Genomic DNA, 22,500 nt, shown 5'->3' with positions numbered 1-22,500 from the left:
TACTTACTTACTTACATACTTACTTACTTACTTACTTATTTACGTCGTCGATTATATTCTTTTATATACGATTATAATTTCGTCTAATGAAAATACGAGTTTTTTAACGGAACTACCGTTGTGTATTTCTGTGGCGATTTTTCGTTTAAAGAAAAGAAAAGAAAAGAAAAGAAAAGAAAAGAAAAAAAAAAGAAAAGAAAAATAATAAAACAAAAGAAAAATAGAAAAGAGAAAATAATAATTATATTTCATTAGGGGTTTTCATGAGAGTCAATTCTGGTAGGTAGTCCGCTAAAGAGTAGAAATAAATATTACAAGCTTGAAGTTTAAATAGATTTCACCATAGCTTTGCACAACTAGAAGAGGAACAGCATATCGTAACTTTATCTGTCTGTCTATCTGTCTTTCTCTCTCTCTCTCTCTCTCTTTCTCTCTCTCTCTCTCTCTCTCTCTCTTTTTTTTCCTCTCTTTCTCTCGGTTGCAGTGGTTTTCAAACTCTCGTCATTGCCGCAACTCGTATCTATGTATGCATGCACGTATAAGAGGACGTGTATACTCGTAAAGTATACACCGCACGATTTTATTACGAATGCTTTTACCGTAATTTTCAGGTAGAAATTTTCCAACGATTTTCTTATATACATGCACAAATAGAAACGTATCTAGGATAAATATAACGCATATACATACATGAAATATAATTTTTGTAATTATTTATGAATTTGAGAAAGAAGCGCTCTTTGTTTCCTTTCTCTCTCACTCTCTTTCATAGATTATAATCGTAAATCGAACACTTTCAAAATCATTCTCCTTAAATCGGAATTATAACATAGACAGAAAGATATTTGTTGTATTTTCTCAAAAGTTAATTTAAAATAGAACATATAGAATGATTAAACCGATATTATCATTTTGATGAAGCATTCATCTTCTCCAAGTATCTTTCATTGCTTCATTACATTATGGACTTTCCTTTGAAGCTTTAGTCGATTATCGTCTCTTTCTCTTACTCTCATTCTTTGTTAAGATAATGAACTGAGAAAATATATATTTCTATTATAAAGAGAAATTCTACTGAAACAGATTCTACATTTCGATATCGATACTTATGCATTTTCCTTTCAAAGCCAAATTGCTGGTAACTTTAGAAACGAACTCTCATTATTGTCATTTCAACTTGTAAACTTTATCCTTTATTTTTTCCTTTCTTTCTTATCGTTCAATTTTGTTACGATCAAACTTATGATTAATATATTATTTTATTTGTCAATAGAGCATATAATTTTACATAATATTTTTCTCTTCGAAAGTTATCGTTTCTGTTTTTTTTCTTTTTTTTTCTTGTAGATAACTCTTATCTCATCGAGTTCAATAAATTTTTAAGTATACTTTTTCCAATAGTTTTTCATTATTCATTATCAGTTAAATTATTATAAAATGAATTTGAACGATCTCGTTACAATTTGTTCCTCGGTTGGTAAATCTTTCTAGCTTGCAACAACCTACTTTACCGACGATCGAACTTCGTATATAAGGTTACTCGATCGATATAGTAGTAATACCATTGGTAACGTAGTTTCATGTAATTTTCTTACCATCGTAAGAAAGTAATATTTAATAGTAGTACCTTAGTACTTTGTCATTGTAGATAAAACAGATTTCATTACAGATTTCCAATGACGACCGATAGTAAGTTAGAATTGTTAAAGAATATATTTAAAACTTTATCCGTTTATGGAAATGCAATTTTATCGATAACTTTTTTTTCAACCGTAGATCACAGTGAAATACATGTTTATTTATTTATTTTATTTTATTTATTTATTCATTGTTTCATTTTTTCGTTATACTTTTTTTAACTTCTTTTTAACGCTTTACTATTTATATGATACACTTTAATATTTATATGACACGGTATTAGAATAAATTAATATAAATAAATAGAGTTTGAAGTAGTAGCAGTAATAGTAGTAGTAGTAGTAGTAGTAGTAGTAGTAGTAGTAAGACGATCAATATGAATCCAAAGGATAGCTATTAAATGTGAGGGATTCTTCATCGGTCATTCTCACCGTTACACTCTAGGTCTCTCATCCTATTACTCTTCGACTCCCTTTTGACCTTTTTTCCGGTCAATCTCTAACCGACGGGCTCTTGTATACGTCGGATGAATAGCGTTTAAGCGAATTGATGGACCTCCGGTGGTCGACATGTCGAAGTAAAGAGACAGAATGTGTGTGTGAGAGAAAGAGAGAAAGAAAGAGAGAGAGAGAGGGGGAGAGAGGGAAAGGAAAAAAAAGAGCAGTAGTATGGCTAAAAGAGAAGAGGAATGAAGAGGAAAAGTAGGGAAAAAATTTCTCACCACAAAAGCCACGAGGATGGATCAGCTCTATCAGTGGATTTATTGGAGGAAGAAATTATCGTTTCGTGACCATTCACACGACTGATCGCCTGTCGGCGAGACGTCAAAGTGAGATTCGTGTAGAAAAATTAGTTAGATTAAATATAAAAGTATAATATATATTATATATATATATATAAATATATATAAGTATATAGAAAAATTAATTAGATTATATTTATATATACAATATATTTGAATCGTTTTTTAATAATTACTTCTTTTCTTTTTCTCTTTTTCTTTTTTCTTTTCTTTTTTTCTCTGTTTTTTTTCTTTCTTTCTTTTTTCTTTTTTTTTTTTTTTTGAAGATTCGATGACGTGTCATTTCCACGCTCGTAGGAAAGATAAGGACAAAGAAGAATAGGTCAAACAAAGTATATATATATATATATATATATATATATGTGGTAGTTAGAATCAATAATGAAAATGGTGGCACGTAATTAAAAGGCATATCGTACAATTCCTCTTAGAATGAGACTTCAACTCGAGGTTCTATGATATTTCCTGAATGTTCCTGAATGTCCCTTTCATCTCTCTCTCTCTCTCTCTCTCTCTCTCTCTCTCTCATAGTTCTTCTTTTCTTATTTCTCCTATCTTTCGTGCTTTTGTGGCTGATAAGGGAACGTGTTTAAGGTCGAGGACGAAGAGAAAAAACTGTAGAAGGAAGAAAAAGAAAAAAATGAAGAAGAAGAAGAAGAAGAAGAAGAAAAAAGAAAGAAAGAAAGAAAGAAAGAAAGAAAGAAATAAAGAACAAGGGACGATCGTGTTGTCCAAAGCAATGAGTGTTATAGAAAGGGACGAACGATTAAAGAACTAAATGGTTCTTCTGCTAGCGAGGGCATTAGATTCGTGTCCTTGCAATGGAAAAGGATGATGATGCTGCTTCGGTATTCTCTCTCTCTCTCTCTCTCTCTCTCTCTCTCTCTCTCTATCTTCATCTCTTTCTCTCTCGCTTTTTTCGTGTTCGTGAAAACGATTCACCGAGCATGGAACCACACGGTAAAATCAGCCGGCAGCAATTTATATGATAATTGCTTTGCTCCTACCCATCCCTCGCACCCCCGCATCCCGCGTCTCGTTCCCACCCATTCTACCTACCTCTCCTAGTCACTTGGAATTCTTTTTCGAACTTACTTCCTTTCGAGGAAACTCTTTAACGAGCGTCTTTTTCTCTCTCTCTCTCTCTCTCTCTCTCTCTCTCTCTCTCTCTCTCTTACATCGTCGTCATAGCCATCGCCATCGTGTCTCTTCCGTTCCTTTTCTTTCACCTTTCCTGTTTTTTTTCTCTTCCTCTCATCTTTTGATTTCTTTCTCTTTCTCCCTATTTCTCTCTGTTTTTCTCCCTGTCTCTCTCTCTCTCTCTCTCTCTCTCTCTGTCTGTCTTTGTGTCTGTCTGTTTTTGTCTCTTTTGGAAAGATGATGAAAGGACAGGATGAAAAATGTTCCGTAACAGAGTCATATTATGATAGCACGTTACCAGTCTCAAAGAAATGTTGTATTCCTGTTTTTTTTTTTTTTCCCTTTCTTTAGATTTTAGTTCCTTTATTATTTCTTAATTTATCTTCTTTCCTTTTTCTTCTGTTTTTTTTTCTTTTTTTTTTATTTGGCTTTTCTTAATACAAATTTTTTTTTTTTTACAGCAATAACAGTGCTTCAGAAAAAGAAAAAGAATAGAATGAATATATTCGTTTCGATCAAGAATGTAACATATAAAAAAAAAAAAAAAAAAAAAAAAAAAAAAAAACTGACACGAGAAAAAGATACGAATACGATGTAAAATATCTTCTAATCGGACGAATCGTTTATTAATAATAAAGATATCGGATTTGCGTCATTTCCTACCAGCAATGTTTTGCTCGAACAAAGCTCTTTTGATGACTTCGATGATAATAGTAAAGCTCGGTTTATAAACGTTGTATCCGGATTTTCGTGATCGCTTAGCCAAGCCAACTAACTGGCTTGTAAATTTGTACCGATACGATCCAATTAGTTTGGCATAATGATCGTGCATAACGTTTATAAGAGTGCGTACGTGCGCACGCGTACGATTAATAAATTCTTTTAAATGATATACGTGAATCAATTAGTTAACGTATTATCAAATGAAGATAAAATATTTATTTATTTATTTATTTCACATGTCAAAAGTATCGACTGACTAGAGTTAATTTATCACAATGAAATCTATTTACGAAGAAATGAACAAGGAGATTATTTTCTTTATTTCTTTATATAGATATATATTTTTTTTTTTTTTTTTCTTTCGTTTCTTTCTTTCATATATGTATATATATATATATATATATATATATATTTTTTTTTTTTTTCTAAATTCCTCTTATATTTTTTTTCCATTTTATTATTTTTTTCAGATTTTCAAATGCAACACGAAAATTTATTTTACTGACTATCCGTAGAGATGCTCGACTTTTTTCTTTTTTTTTTTTTTTTTTTTCCTTCATCCTTGTATCAATATAGGTAATTAAATTTATCAATTCGAAATCTCATTGATTGGTAATTGAAACTTTCAGTATTTGATGATATTGATAAAACAATTTTTTATATATATATATATATCGTCTCTTCAATATTATTCGATGGTCGATGAGGGAAAAAAATTCGATTGCTATTAGAATATCTTATCTTTTGAAAGAAGGTTGTGAATATATATGTTATATGTTCGGAGCAAAGCGATTATTAAGGGATTCGCGGGATGACGTAATATAACAATGAAAGAAGTGCTCCTCGAAAAGAAAAAGCTTGATAATCGTGATAGACTTTCTCGAAGGGGCATGTGAAAAATGTTCACGAGAGTGGTTTTAGGATTTTTAGTGGGGGAAAAAAAAAAAAAGAAAAAAAAGGAAAAAAAAAAAGAAAAAAAATGTACACCGGTACTCCGGGCACGATGGTTATCGATTTTCCAACGATGACGCATGCTGGTAAGTACGTGCTTGGTTCATATATGTTTATGCAATGTATATGGCTGCATACGTGAACATTTCGAATCGTATTTACGAAAATATAGGTATTAGCGTTTTCCAAATTGAATTTGTTGTAAATAATAATTCCTCTTCCTATCGTTTTCTCTCTCTCTCTCTCTCTCTCTCTCTCTCTCTCTCTCTTTCTCTCTCTCCTTCTCTCTGTGTCTCTATTTCTTTTTGATCAGAGGGTATTCGTAAAACGTAAAATAAATAAATAAATGAATAAATAAATAAATATATATATATATATATATATATATAACGATCATTGGAATTATCTGTAAAAGGATTAATTTTTTAACTGTACGAATGTTTATTTAAAAATATAAACGAGAAAGAAATAGTAAAAAAGGAAGGAGAAAACAAAATATTTCGAGATCGAAAGAATTGCATTGAAGTGAATTTAATCGAAAATTTATGAAATTCAATTTTGTTTTATGACAAAGAGCGAAGTATATTCGCGTTTTATCGTATCCAACAAAATGGGCATCAAAAGTGGAACGTTCGACGAATGTCGATTAAAAGTAGTAAAGAGCGTTTTAAAAGACAAATGTATCTGTGAGATTTTTTCGATGTACCTTTCGCTCTCCTAGAGAACATCTATCCATCGTGGTCTCGCTAATGACTACACATTTCCAGACCAATCTCCTTCGCTATCCTAAATCGAGGACATATATCCTTGAGAGCGAAGACTTTACCGTACTCCTCTTATGTTTCTCAGTATTTGCCGACGAGACAAATGCTCGTTACGAACTTTAGCTGGTTTGCTCTAGACAGACTTCTTCCCTCTCTTGAAACTTCCCTGAGATTTTTCTCACCCCTTTCAACCCCACTTCCCCACCCCCACCCCCCTCCACTTCCAGCCATAGTCCTTACGAAAGATCGTTCAGCTTCCAAATGTTTTTATACGATGTATATACAATATCATTTTTATGACTCACCAAATAAATTGGAATTTAGATAACTCCTATTACAAATTACAACGTAGATCTATAGACAAGAACGTAAAAATATAAAGAGATATACATAGATATATATTCTATATTCGTTTATTCAGATTTGATAATCAGAAAAGATACGTAAAGGTAGTATAAAAAGTTTGATGATTTTTTTTTCTCTTTAAATTATTTGGCCTAACATGCAGTCAGATATAATAATATAGAATTGTATTACTTAAGTAATCAAAAATTTATTATATAATTTGGAATATTTTATAATGATAACAAATGATACCACGTCGTTGAATTCGTATCAACAAGTGCCATTGAACTCTCTCTCTCTCTCTCTCTCTTTCTCTTAAAAAGGAGAGAAAAATATATACATATAAAAATATAAAAAATATAATTATATATATATATACACAAAAATGTATATATGGTCGAATTAGAAAGAAATGAACTTTGGCTTTAAAACTTTCCTCCACTCTTCGACTTGCTTACAAAAAAAGAAAAAAAAAGAAAAGAAAAGAAAAGAAAAGAAAAAAGAAAAGAAAAAAGGAACATTTTTACACCATACATTTTTGACAACGTGACGGCCTTTCATACGAAATAAATTTATAAAAAGTTTTTCTTTTTGAATAAGTTCAATATCTGACGTGACATTTCAATTTTTCAAGATGACACCATATTCACACGTATATTCATATACGTATATATGTATATGCATTTATTGATATTATTATCGATATTATCTTATTGATAAAATGAATATACGTGTTTGAATACGTGAAAAACTTTAATATTAAATTAAGTCGAAAAGAATATAGAAAAGTGGGATACGTCTTTCGTATATCAAAATCATCAATTTACGAATTAAATATTACGAAGTAAGATAATTACTCGTAAACACGAGCAATAAAAGAATGTTCATCTTATGCATCAGAGAGAGAAAGAGAGAGAAAGAGAGAGAGAGAGAGAGAGAGAAAGCGCTTCGATCAAAATTAATCATAAATATTTCGAATAAGTATAAATGTTCGAAAAGAAAATTTATTAAGAAATTAATTTGTTTAACAGAATGAAATGTATATATATATATATACATGGATTGGAATGTAAGATTGGAATTTAATTTTGCAATTTAATATATCCGATGATCCTTTTTCTAGTTCGATCTTCGGCAAAGTAGTAACGCGATGAGAGTTTTCCAGGGTCTCGTGAAAAAGAAGAAAGAAGAAGAAAAGAAAAAAAGAGGAAGAAAAAGAAAGAAAGAGAAATAAAAAAAAGATGGAAGGAAAATTCGTTTATCGTGTATTCGTATTATACTCTCACATGGGACAGCGCGTAGATACTTTGCGAAGTGGTAGATGGGGTAGATGGAAGAGAATAGCAAAGAGAGGGAAAGAGAGAGAGAGAGAGAGAGAGAGAGAGGGAGAAAAGGAGAGAGAGAGAAAAAGCGATAAAGTCGAAGGTCTTTCTCTTTTTAGCGCGTAGTAGCAATCGATTTGAGGAGTTCGCTTACACGTTTTGGCTCACTTTACCCACGAGAGTTCTTCGCGCTTATTACTTTCCACTTTGCATCTTATCAAAATCGATACGAGCTCGTCTCGATATATATATATATATATATATCGAAATGAAAATGATGCACGGCCAATACGATGATGGAGACGACGTATCACTTTCGTTACGAACGACGAATGGCGATCGATTCTGGACTTTACTCGAATTAATTTCGATTACGTTGGTAATATAAGAAAAAAAAAGAAAAGAAAAAAAAAGGGAAAACAAAAAGAAAAAAGAGTAAAGAAGAAGAGGAAGAAAGAAAAAAATAAAAAGAGAAGAGGATACAAAAAATTTAATTAAACTTTTCGTTTAATCGATTCTTCTTTTGATTCATCTCTTTGTAACTTTGTACATGTGTGTATGTGTATATATATATATATATATTTCTAGAATTTTTCAAAAAAGAAAAAAGGAAAAAGAAATAGGAAATAAAGAAAAATGTTAATGTGCATTAATAAGATACATTGAGTTTCATGAAAAATCATAAATTCGTGAAAGAAGAATATAATTTAATATTAGATTGTATCGACCACGTGTTAACATTAAATGTATTGTTTATAAAAGGGGAGAGAGAGAGAGAGAGAGAGAGAGAGAGAAGGTAAACAATGTATATTACCGAGTGAATATCGATGAGAGAAACAAAGTTATCTATTTTATGACAATGCATACGTTTCGTACGAAACATCGATACATCGATGTTATACAATGTTATAACATCGACCTGTACTTTCAATTGGATGTCAATTATCTTCAAAAGAGAGATAGATAGATAGATAGAGAGAGAGAGAAAGCGAAAGAGAGAGAGAGAGAGAGAGAGAGAGAGAGAGAGAGAGAGAGAAAGCGAGAGATAACGAATGCACATACCCTTTATATTTAGATAAATAGCTATCTATATATAACTATCTCATCGATTCCTTATCTTATTTAGATAGCTTCATTAATTAACGCTAATTAAGTTCCATCTAGTCGACGAAGTTTCTTCCTATCGACAAATGTTTAAGATGTTCTTTTAAACGATGATAATGATCGTTCGAAGGAAAACGAGAAAGTGGATGTAAAGAGGGATTGGAGGAGGGGAGAAGTGGAGGAAGGGGGGGGCGGAGAAAGGGTTAGGAGAAAGGGAGGGACCAATTTGAACCGATATTTAGTAGAATTTTCTGCTAACGTTTACGATCGATGGAGATTTAATTTCCTGATTTTCCATATTAACACACGTCCATGTTGTCGACCAGAACTAAATAGCATTTTGGGAGGGGCGGGGGATTTCAGGGTGAAGTGGGCGTAATCGTCGGAGATGAACTTATTCCCATCCATGAAATTAATTTGGAGAACCAATTTGCATCGAAGCTTAATGCCGTTACGATGCATCTACAATATAGTACGTCTATAACGTTACGCGTGAAATTGCTATTGCTCATATATATATATATATATATATATATATATATATATATATATATATATATTTTTCTCTCTCTTTTTAGCACTATCGTTATCTCTATCTCTATCTCACGTATGTATGCACGCGTATAGATACAAGAGGATTCAAGGATTTACAAAAGCTTTATATATATGTATATATGTGTGTATGTATGTATATATGTATGTATGTATGTACGTATATATGTACGTATGTATGTATGTATGTACGAACGACGCATGGTAAATACCCATTGTCACGAGCGCAAGATCCGATCATGAAGTTAATCGATTGGAGACCTTAACGGATATTAATTAATTCGATTGAAGAAATTTTCAATGGGGAAAAATTTAAACAAGAGAATCAACGCCATTGAGACGTTTAACATCGGCCAAATTTGCGTTTTAAATTAATCGATCAATCAAAATGGTCTAATCTTTTAATTGATTACACGCGAACAGATATAAACTGCGAAGAGATTTGATTTCTTTTGTTTTTCTTTTTTTTTTTCTTTTATTTGACTTTATTTTTTGGTGTTTCATTTTTGTTGATGTTTTTTTCCCTCTCTTTTTTTCTTTTTTCTTTTTTTTGTTTGTTTGTTTTTTTTTTTTTTTTTTTATTCTATGAGAGAAAAAGAACGAAGTAAAAGGAAAATGTTAACAACAGTTTTATTTACAGGCTTTTCAAGCTTTCACGGGAAACAGATTCGCTAATATCCTGAACGTTTCGATCGTCGATATTTCCGTGATACATCGCAAAAGCTTCGACGTTATCTCTACGTTATATGTATATACATACATATATATATATATATATATATATATATATATATATATATGCATACATATATCATTGGTAAAGCTCGTAAACGCGTCATAGAAATTACTACGGCGAGGATCGTTTTCTCGTAACTATCATATTTTTCATTCTAATCACTGGACACATCATTATCGTATTCCGATAAAGAGGGAACTCGTTCGAAATGATCATATTTTTTTTTCCAATCGATTGATTTATTATGTACATACGTATTTATCACAAATAATATCGATCATTCTTTCTTTTTTCTAATCCTTTTTTTCTTTCTTTTGGCCTTTTTCATACAGGCGCATCTATGTATATATATATATATATATATAAATGATTGAAACGTGAAAAGATAAAACTAATAGTTCGTATTCGGATGTAGTTTGTATAAAAACCGGTTTTTGATTATAATCATTAAAATAATTAATTATAATAAACATATATAAATAAATAAATGATCGACTTTTTTTTTTAATTGCATTTGTTCATTGAAATATCTTTTCATCTCTTCTCTTAACTCTTCGTCATTCTCTCTCTCTCTCTCTCTCTTTTTCTACCTGTCTGCCTGTCTGCCTGTCTCTCTTACTCTGTCTATCTATCTATCCATCTATCTGTATGTCTCTTCTTTTCCATCGAGACTGAGGAAACTCTTGTCGGATATTAATAAAGTTCGGTCTCCGCGGTACTCGAAAAGTATCTCTTTTCGTCTCTTATCCAAGTACTTTAAAAACTTGCACTCACGGGAAATGAAATTCTCGCGAATTCCGGAAGGTAAAAGCCACTATATAAGCGAGAAGCTTCATCGTTGCTTCGACATCATCGAAAAGAGGGGTTGAAGATTGGCGAAGGTTGGACAGAGGGGAGGGGGGCGGCAGCGGGTTGGCAGAAAGATGAGCGAAGAGCGGAGAGAACAGAAGGGAGATTTATAAAGACGAAAAAGACGATAAAGTTCTCTCTCATCTCTGATGGATAAACATGAGAATACTAAGACTTAAGCATAAAAGAGAAAGACAGAGAGAGAGAGAGAGAGAGAGAGAGAAGAGAGTAGATTAGGGAATTTTCGTAAGAGCATTCATTTGTTCTTGGTTATCTGTAATGTTACAACGTTTTTATAATACACGTTCGAGCCCCCTCGAGTTCGATTGTAACTCTCGCTTTTTTAAATTTCTCGTCGATTGATACTAACTATTTGATTTATTTCGATAATATCGCTACTTGTTAAATCATTCTTACAGATAATATGTTTTGGCAATGGCTCTCCGACAGGTTATATACGGAGATGATTTGTATCGGTGTCGCGTGATACGATCTTATGAATTTACAAAATCGATCGTCGATAAATAATTCTAAACCGATGGATTTTATTTGTGATATCTTTTTTCTCTTTTTTACTTTATTTTTTCTCTTTTTTATTTCTCTTTTGCTTTTTTCTTTTTTTTTCTTTTTCCTTCTTCCTTTGCTCTCGCGTATTCTTTTTCTTTCTTTTTCTTTCCGTCCTTTTTTTTTACCCTTTCGTTTCCTCTTCTTCTTCTTTTTTTTGCGTTTTTTTTTTTTTTATTTATCCATTTTTCTTTTTTTCTTTTCTTTCCTCTTGGATTTATCTCTACTTTTTTGCTTGACAAAGAACACAGGTGTGCGTGAAACTTCAACGCTTCATACTTTACAGTTACGAATCCTAACAAAGCTTCGCAGTGTCATTTGAACGATGATCGATCGATCGTGAAACCAAACTTCAATGTTTATTTTCTACGCGGTACGATAAAATTAATTTAGATATCACAAAGTTCTATGCATATATATATATATATATATATATATATATATATATATAATAATATTTGTATAATATATAAATATATATTATAGAAAATATAATAATAAATGTTACATGTATAGATAAATAGATTTCATCGTGTTACGTTTAATCGATCGTTCATAATTATGTGATTTATTCTTATGTAAGATCATTAGAATATTTTCCTATTAATCAATTCTAATTGTTTTAGAATGTTATACGTGTCCGAAAATTAGAATTTCAATTGAAAAATCAATATACTCATTCAACTAAATCCAAATTTTATTATTATTATTTATAATAATAAACGTTAAATATTATTTTCATGATATTTTTAGATGAATTAAATTCGATTTATTTAAATCCAATTTGTATTCTAGATCCATTAGATGGCCATAGAAATTATTTGGCACTTATTATATCGAAAACAATATCATCGTCGTCGTCATCGTCTTTGTAGTAGCGATAGTAATAGTAGAGCTTTCCTCATGGTCAATTATCGTGTTTGCCTTATGCTTGTCGATAATTTTCGTGTGTAGCTAACAGGAATTTCGCGGTACTTGGTGGCACCGTGACGTTGTCCCAACATGCAAAATCAACTGGACTAGGCGATGGATAGACAGGCAGGTAGGACGGGGTGTCCATTGCAGGCAAATGCTTGCCACTGTACTCGATCATTTACTCTCTCTCTCTCTCTCTCTCTCTCTCTCTCTATCTATCTCTCTCTCTTTGAGTAGGTGCATGCATGTGCGTATGCATGTGCATACATGTATATATGTATATATATATATATGTATATATATATATATATATATATATATATCTCACTCATTCACTTTCACCCTTTCTCTCAAGGCTAATCACGATACCACAGAGTATGTGTTATGCTGTAAACACAGACCTCGACGTCTTGTGTCAATTGACCGTATAATCTGTAATTACTAGAACGCGAGATAAATCAATACGCATGTGTCTTGTAGTTTAATGCCAAATGGTAATTACGTGATCGAGTTCATGTTATTGAAATCGTTGATGTTGTTGTTTTTTTTTTTTCTTTCTGATTTGTATATCATTCGATTAACTTCCTTTACTTTTTTTTCTTGTTACTGTCGCCCCGTCTCGTTTCTTTATGTTCTTCTTTTTTTTTGTCTTTTCGATCTCTCTTTGCTGGTTTTGTTGGATTTTCATTTTTTTGTTTTTTGTTTTTTTTTGTTTTCTTTTGTTTTTTTTTTTTTTTTTTGAAGAAATAAAATATCACTGATTTTAATGCGAACGTTGATTATTCAAAATGTTTTCTTCGGATATTTTATAGAAAAAGTTTTTTTTTTTTTTTTTTTGATGTCTTATGTAAGAGTGATTTTTTCCCTTTTAATTCTTTTCTCTCTCTCTTTTTTGTTTCCTTTTTTTCTTGTTTTATTTATAATATAAATACGTATTAGAATTAGATATATATCTTTATTGACGTTAGAACTTTTTTTTACAGATTTGTATCGTTCCGAGTAATCAAAAACTATCTTTATTATTATAATTATTATTTCTTTTTTCTTTCTGTTTTTTTCAAAGATCATCCGATATCATTGATCGAGATGCTCTGATTAAACTTAACGATTTTACGGTTAAGAGAAGAAGAAGAAGAAGAAGAAGAAGAAGAAGAAACAAAGAAGAAAAGAAAAAAAGAAAAGAAAGAAAAAAAGAAAAGAAAAAAAGAAAAGAAAAAAAGAAAAGAAAAAAAGAAAAGAAAAAAAAAGTAAAATCTAAATTACTTGATAGTTTATTATTTATTTTTAATAGTACTCTGCGTTGATTTTATATTTCTTATATTGATAATGAGTGAAGACAGGAATATAAATCGACTGTAGTCGTCGAAAGGAAAAGATTACTCATGATGAGCGTCAAGTTTGATGGATGGACGCCAAGCGTCGATAAGAAAATGGATCTTTTTTTTTCTGTATTTTTTTTTTTCTTTTCTTTTCCTTTTTCCCCTGCTTCCTCGGCCTCATCCCAACATCTTTCTTGGAGTGTCAAATATTATCAGATCTTCGTGGTTTCGTTAATATAGATCAATGGAGAAAGAACGAAGACAGAAATTTTGTAGAATTTCGTTTGATCCTGAATTGAAATTACATTACCAACTGATGATTAATATATTCCCATTGTGAAACTTATAATTTTGCCTTGAAGCTCCTTCTGGAGAATTGACGTTAGTACGTTTAAAACGAATGCAACGTTGCATCATTATGATATGTAAACGTGATCCTGATTAAGTTAGATCTTCATGAGAAAACGAAAAAAAAGATATATATATATATATATATATATTTTCTAGATATATGTATATCTAAAAATATAATATTTATTAATTTATTAATAATTATTTATTAATATTAAAAAATCGTATTATATATATATATTATAATTATAATATATATACATATATTATAATATAATATGTATATGTAATAAAAATCATTATGATATGTAAACGTGATCGTGATTATGTTAGATTTTTATGAGAAAAAAAAAAATATATATATATATATATAAAACTTGGTTTAATTGATGCAATTAATTTAAGATATATTTCTCAAATAAACGCGTTTCCTTTTCTTGTTTTTTTTTTCCCCTTCTATCCTTCGTTTAACGAAAAACGACGAAAAAAGAAAAGAAACGAACCGTACGCCGAACGGGCTCTTTTTAATAGCAAATTTCGAAGGAGGGTGGAAGATATAGATATAGAAGGAAAGATGGGAGGGGAATGAAAGGAGGGGATTACTTAGCCGTTGAACTTTGCCGAGAGTGAATCCGATTGCAAATTTGCAGTGGGACTGCTCTCGTAATGACTTTTCCTGAAGACCGATTACGCGATTGCGAGTTAAGAGAGTGGTGAACGAGGAAAAGGGAAGTAGAAAAGCAGGAGAGTGAGATAGATAGATAGAGATAGATAAAGATAGATAGAGAGAGGAGCAAGAGAGAGAGAGAGAGAGAGAGAGAGAGAGAGAGAAGGAAAGAAAGAAAAAGCAACGGGGAGACAAAGCTCAGTGAAAGGGTGCTGCCTGTAGGCTAATTGAAAGTCCACCAGTTGGTAGAGCAGAGAGGAGAAAAGGGCCCCCGGAAAGGAGGACCGAATCCTGCCGCCATTGTAATTGGTCTGGCTATTATTAACGTCGCGTCATGCCATTTATTTTAATGGACCTTGGAAGCTCTCGTATTAACCGTAATACTACTATCTTCTGAAAAAAAAAAGAAAAAAAAAAAGGAAAGAAACCGCAAATCTCAATCGCCAATTACTTTGAAAATAATTCTTCAAATTTTGATTTTTCTTATAAATTATATCATATATCGACGTGTATTCAAAAATTATTATTATTATTATTATTATTATTATTATTATATATGTATATATATATATATGTATATATGTATGTATAGATATAATATAATAAAGGAGTTAACATTAATCGAATATTTCACGAACTTCGTAATTCCTATTCCGAAATACGACAAACTGTTTCTATTAGATTATGTTAGAGAGAAATCAGTGTGGCACGCGTAGAAGTTCGAATTGAATTTTGAAAGATCATAGAGATTAGGATTGGTGGAGTCTCAGTTTCTCGACTCCTCCACCCCTCAATGGCGGCGAGTTCGAGGACCTTCGAGTAAGGGGATCAAGCTCGGTGGCAGGTACTCGAATGCCGATATCCACCAATGATTCCCGCGCCAACCACAAGCGATCCTGGTAGGTGTCCGGAGAATTCCATCCGGTGGTCGCATTCTCGACATCCCGTGGGAAAGTCCTAGGCTGGCTTTCGGCACCTAAATCAATTAAATATCTTGGCGCAGGATAGAGAGATATATAGACGTAGAGAGAAAGAGAGAGAGAAAGAAAGAGAGAGAAAACTGACCGATATCTCTCATCGCCTAAATCATTTCTCGAGCATAGTTCGATTTTCCTTTCTTATCAAGAGGTTTGTGTTATTACTATAACGGAATTTAAACGATCGATCGGAGAAACTTTTTACGATCGATATAAAATCAATCGAAAGTCATAACGATTCGATTTAATCTTTCGAAACGTTTTTTATCTCTTTTATGTCTTTAATTTTCTTTCTTTCTTTCTTTTTCTTTTTCTTTTTCTTTTTTTTTTCTCTTTTCTTTTCTTTTTTCAATCTAGATACGTTCGATCGATATCCATTTCTTTTATGTTATACCGATTATACCGATTAGAAAATAATTGGATCTATTCGTTACTAAAGAAATTCCTTTTTATCTACAAGACAGACAGACAGACAGACAGACGGATAGATAGAGAGAGAGAGAGAGAGAGAGAGAAACTACAATAGGAAGAGAGAATTTATCGTAACACGAAAACGAGCCTGAATGATGGAAGATCGTAATGGCCGATACAGAGAGAACACAGACAAGTGGAACGATTTATGCAACAAACGAGGTGATCCTTTCGTAATACATGCGTTCGTTGATGGTTACGCAGCTTGTTTCGTTTCTATCCTATTCCGATTCTATGTTCTAAATTCTAGTCTCTTTCTCTCTCTCTCTCTCTCTCTCTCTCTCTCTCTCTCTCTCTTCCTTTTTACTCTAATGAGCAATATCACGGTACGTTTCACACAACATGCGACAAATGAAGGTAAAGGCGGATAAAATAGAGAATGGGGACATATTTGTTTCTATAAATTTCGGAGAAAAAGGATGTCGGTTTAGAGGGTGAGCTCTAGTGACGGGGTGAATGCCGGGGAGATGCGCTTAAAAGATAGAATTTCTTTTCACCCTTGTATGTAAATTTACTGAATAAATAAATAAATAAATAAATAAATAAATATATATATATATATATATATTCAAATAATATATATTCAACATGAAATATAAATACTGTACGAAACAGTTTAGATCCAATGCATTAATTTCCTCATTTTATTACATCTCATATTATTTTCATACCATTTATATATGTATATACGTATATATATTTTTTTTTATTCTATAAAAATAAAATTTCTAAAGAAATATGCGGGAAGTGGTGTTTCGGTGTGCAGTGGTGCGTGGTGTGAAGGACTGGGTTGGAGGAGGAGAAGAGGAGGGGTTTGAAAATAAATAGAGCGATCACATCGAGCTTCGAACTGACACGTGCACTTATCGAGACTCCTGTTAGCCGCTGTGAACGATCCTGTTCAGCATGATAATGCGACGATACATCTTCTCTTTCTCGTATAGACGCATATACGTAGATACATAGATACATAGATAGATGCACATATATACGTATATACACGCATACATAAATACATACATACATACATACATACATACATACATACATACATACATATATATATATATATACATTCGTCTGACTTGCAAAGTAAAGGTGGAAGGCAGTAACGAACGGCAGGACGATCTATCTCTTTGCCTCTTTAACACATTCCTGAAAGCGCTCCTCCGCCTCTGACAGTCTCATTTGAGCCACCGTGAAACTGTTGGTGTAACACTGGATGACCTGATCTATCTCGGCTTCAGAAATTATCGGATTCTTTCTGTTCTTCATATCCTCCACCCTTTGTGACTTCATCTTCTGAAGGGTATCTTTCAAACACTTAAAGAATGCCACTGAAAGAGATATATATATATATATATACTATTCTTTCTTTCTTTCTTTCTTTCTTTACTTATTTATTTTTGTAATTTTCTTTTTCGGCTTTCTCTTTTGATTTTCTTTTTTGGTTTTATGATCTTTAGCTTTAGTTTTTTTTTCTTTTTTTTTTTTTTTTTTTGTTTTTCTCCTGAATTCTTTTACTTTCGTTTTCTTTTTCTTTCTTTAATAAATGAATATTTTTTGACTTCAATTTGGCTAACCTTGTTCCTCGCTTGTACAGATGTGTATAACCTGTCTAGCATCTTTCCCTATTTGTTTGGCCGATTCTATGAATCCCTTCAACATCGATTCCTTTTCTTTATCCGATTTCATCATTTTGAAGGCATGTTTGTTACATATCGACAACTCGCTCTGAAGCTTTTGCAATGTCATTCTAATATCCGTGGTAGCTTTCTTCACGCATCTTTTTATATGATCGTCGAATAATCGAGTACCGCTCATTATAATTAATTGACTATTATTTAATTATTATTTAAGGATATTTTATTTGAAATTAGAAATCTTGAAATTCAAAAGGAAAATGTCCAAACGGTTATGTGTTTTCTTTGTATCTTTCTTTTTTTTTTCTTCTCTTCTTTTTCATATATTAATCGCCATCTGTCCTATGATTATAACAACTATTAATTATCATTTAATCCGTATGAAGTTGTTACGAATAATTTTTACATGCTATAACCTATTTGATATATATATATATATATATATATATATATATATATATATATAATAAATAATTTGTATTTGATAAATCAAAAATTGTAGTACGATATTAATACGTAAAAATAATAGAATAGATGATAAATTCGAAGATAACAAGGGACAATTTGTTATAGTAAAAAAGATTGATATGGGTATGTGCTTTGGTAAAAGAGAAAGTTCTGGAAACAATAGAGATAATATGAATCAACTGAAACAATATTCCGGACCTGTAATATTCCTGATCGGTGCACCGAGCATTGGTAAACGCGACTTGGGTAGAAGACTATCCTCGAGATATGGTTTCTTCATGATTTCGACGGGGGATTTGTTGAAGCAGGAGATCGAGAATGGTTCGGAGAAAGGTCAAAAGTTCGCGGATATCATGAAGAAGGGACGGCGTGTTTCAGCGAATGACATTCTTCCTATGATCGAAGAACAGCTGATGACTCAACCTAATGCCATAGGATTTCTCATTGTTGGTTTTCCTCGTGACATGAAACAAGTAAACCTTATCTTTCTTTCATTTTTTCTTTTTTCTATTTTTTTATTATTATCATTATTATTTTCCTTCCTTTTCTTTTCCTTTATTTCCTTTTATTTATATATTTTCTTCTTTATCCTTTTCATTGTTCCGTCGGGAGATATTCGAAAATTGAATTTTCGAAAAAGCATCGTTTTAAAAGAGAATAACGTCGGGAATATTCATACCATCGAACAATATCCCATCGTTTGACGGCAGGCGACGTTGTTCAACAAAGAAGTGAAACGGCCGTCGTTGGTGCTCCATTTGCAAGTCAAAAAGGACGTTCTATCTGAAAGGGCGAAAAATGGTACGGGCAAGGACGATAAAAATTTGGAGAGGCTTTCGAAGGAAATTAATTCGTACATGAGCACGATCTCGTCGACGATTCAGCCGAACAAAAAGGTCACTAAGGAGATCGATGTTCAGAATAAAAATAAAGATGAAATTTTCAAGGCTGCCGCGGAAGAAATAGACAAGCTTTAAGAAGAGAGTTCGGAAATTTAATGACACTTTTATTTTATTTCATAAGAAAGAGAAAGAGAAAGAGAGAGAGAGAGAGAGAGAGAGAGAGAGAGAGAGAGACAGAGAAGGTTTAAGAATCGAATCGTACATTGACCTCGATCCTTCTTAAATTTTTTTCATAGGTTTCAAGCTAGTCAACATGTCGACCGACCAACCGGAAATTGATGAGACGTTGCTGAGTCTAGAAAGACTCAGGAACCTTTTTTTTCTTGGATCCCACTTTTCCTCTTACTTTTTATCTCGGACTAAAGTCAGTCTTATTCAGTCCGATTTCAAATTATATCCATTCCCTTCTTTTCCTTTTATCGTACCACTATTTCACATTCTAGAAAATGGTTTATATATATATATATATATATATATGTGTTTGTGTGTGTATGTGTGTGTGTATGTATAAGGCTAAAGAAGGCTGCCGGTTATCAGTCGAAGGGATGATTGAACTTGGAATTAGTACGAATTGTATGGCTGACGACGAGTCGTTCAACGTTTCCATTGAAATTTATCTGGATAGATGTGTAGTAGTATTCTAGATATACGTATACATATGTGTATGTATGTGTGTGTGTGCGTGTATGTATATATATATATATATATGTTCGTTTCCATATTTCATGATTTCGAAGAAGAGAAACAGATATTGTTAGATATCGAATACGTCCCATCATATATGTGAATTAATTTTTAGAAAATAATTTCAATTGACGATTATTTTATATGATCATTTTGAATGATCTACGGATGATAAAAAGAAACAAAGAAAAAGAAAAGAAAAAAGAAGTATACGATCATTTTAAATGGTTTACGAATGATTAAAGAAAAAAAAAAAAAAAAAAAAAAAAAAAAAAAAAGAAAAATTAAGAAGGAAATAAAAAGAAGAAAAAAAAAAAAAAGAAAAATAAAAGAAAACAAGCAAGCAAAAAGTGAAAGCATTTCGAACGCAATCGATCAATTTTGTCGTTGAAAGAGAATTATATAAGAGATTAAATTTGTCGTATGTACGAATGTTTGATGTGTCTGATAAAAATTTTTTCACGTTTCAAATAGGAACGTCCAGTTAGGAAAAAGCAATGATCCACGATAGTCCCGCGGGTATAATTCAAATGTTAAGGAGACAGTAGTAGGATGTATTATATCTCGGTGAAGATACGTGCACGGTCACGTAGATTCGAGCTTTAACTTTTGTCGTAAGCTCGAGTTACCTCGGTTGATAGTAATATTACATGAGACGTTGGAAATCACCCTCTCTCTCTCTCTCTCTCTCTCTCTCTCTTTTTGTTGAATTTTTCATAATATCCATAAGCCGAACATACATACATATTTCAAACTAACAATTCAAGAAGTTTCACCTATTTCGGTTTTCCTCTTAAATTATATTCCAGGATTGTCCCATATCTTTCTTTTTGAATTACGTTTCCCTGATCGTCATCGTCTCGACCACATTTTTCTCTTTCACAATTTTCATAAATAATTATATAGATATTAATTCGTTATCCTTTTTAAGATCTTATAATCGATTAACGTACGCGAATACATGAAATTTATTTCTTTTCCCTTCCGTTCTTTTTTCCTTTCTTTTTTTCTTTTTTCTTTTTTTTTTTTCGAGACAATTAATCTTCAGCTTTCTTCTTTTAATTCAGCTTTCTTCTTATTTCTTTTCTTGTTTTTTTTTTTTCTGAGCAAAGAGAATATAATATTTATTGTCTAGAAAAAATAGTGTAAAGTTTAATTGTAGATTTTTGTTTAACGTTTTAAGAAAGTCTGATAATATAATATTTTCGAACGAACTAATCAGGATGATTTACATGAAATTAGGTAAATGAAACTTATATAAATTACTATTAATGAAACGAGATAGTAGATATTGTACATAGTAATAATAACGTGTCGAACAAGAGAGAAAGAAAATAGTATTGTATTATCGATGCAACTGAGAGCAGGATATCGCGTCGTCGGGAATGAGGACGATCATTGACTCGAATAAGAAATTAAAAACGATCTGAGAAGAGAGAACGTGAAAGAGAGAGAAAGAGAGAGAGAGAGAGAGAGAGAGAGAGAGAAAGAAAGATAGAGAGAAATACAGGTCGTTTCATATGATACATAAAAGTATTCCAATCAATTTTTATCTTTCAATAATATTTTCAATTAAATCATAATCTTATTTTATTTAATAAATATCCAATTTGATAAATCTAATTTTATTTCATAACAATCTTATCTTTCTTAATTTTTACAATATAAATGATAATATTACAAATATTTTTATATTTAATTATTTCATTAGAATGAGAATTCATTGATGGTAATCTTAATAAATTCTATTGTTCTTTCGTTTTTTCTTTTTTTTTTTTTTTTGTTTTTTTGTTTCAAGTATTAATTCCTTAACAATAGGATCTGTTTTTATTTTTAATCGATTTAATTTTTGAACAAATACGATCGAACAATAGCCGTTCGAATATTCATTATTGTAAGTTGTAGAAAATTTTTAAATAATACATTTGTAACCATGATAATTTTTTATATCTCAATACACATTGTGAAACGTCCTGTATGAATGGATAAAGGAAGACAAAAAGTTGCATATGGAGTCACAGAGTGGATGGACTCCAGAACTGATTGAAGTTGTAACGTTAAAGCGAAAGGAGTCGCCAGCCAGGAAAACGTAGGATATGTCTGTCGTGGCAAAGGAAAATGTTCACGAATAAAAGTTATGTAAAGAGGTAGGAAAAAGAGGAAAACGGGAGGATGAAAAAGAGAGAGAGAGAGAGAGAGAGAGAGAGAGGATGGGAGAGAGGAAGAGAGATCGAACGTGTACCGGGAAGAAAACAAGAAACGCGACTCGCATGAATTGCTTGCTCACTCTCATGCGCTTTTATGCATGAGAATTCTGATCGTCATACGGCCAAAGAGAGATTTATGCCAGCCGCGAACTAAAAAACATCGAAGATTCGTTCGACATCTTCCTAAAGATATTGGATTTTTATCTATCGAAGAGAAGTCTGCATATTTCTGTACATGTCTATACATATACAATATATTATGTATATATGTATATATATAAATATATGCATATATTTCTAATAATATCTATATATTTTTTTATATATGTAATATATAATAACAATAATATATAACGTATGTTTACTACTTCGATCTTATTTATTAATGAAATTTCTAACCATCAAT

General features: G+C 31.5%; 1 protein-coding gene across 5 annotated transcripts in view; it reads left to right on the top strand.

Moving 5' to 3' along the window:
- Window positions 1–22,500, top strand: part of LOC124951033 (disks large 1 tumor suppressor protein-like) — a 165,945-nt gene that overhangs the window by 128,021 nt on the left and 15,424 nt on the right. The window contains exon 4 of one of the 5 annotated variants that reach the window (XM_047498775.1): window positions 13,469–13,548. The exons of the other annotated variants lie outside the window; for them this stretch is intronic. Within the exon in view, the coding sequence (XP_047354731.1) occupies window positions 13,469–13,500 (32 nt within the window). The 3' untranslated portion in view covers window positions 13,501–13,548. Of the gene's footprint in view, window positions 1–13,468; window positions 13,549–22,500 lie in introns of those variants that run through there. 5 annotated transcript variants of the gene reach the window in all.

Source organism: Vespa velutina, chromosome 1, assembly GCF_912470025.1.
Source record: "Vespa velutina chromosome 1, iVesVel2.1, whole genome shotgun sequence".
Classification (NCBI taxonomy): Eukaryota; Metazoa; Arthropoda; class Insecta; order Hymenoptera; family Vespidae; genus Vespa; species Vespa velutina.
The sequence above is the reverse complement of the archived record's forward strand: the minus strand, read 5'-3'. Positions and strand labels throughout refer to the sequence as shown.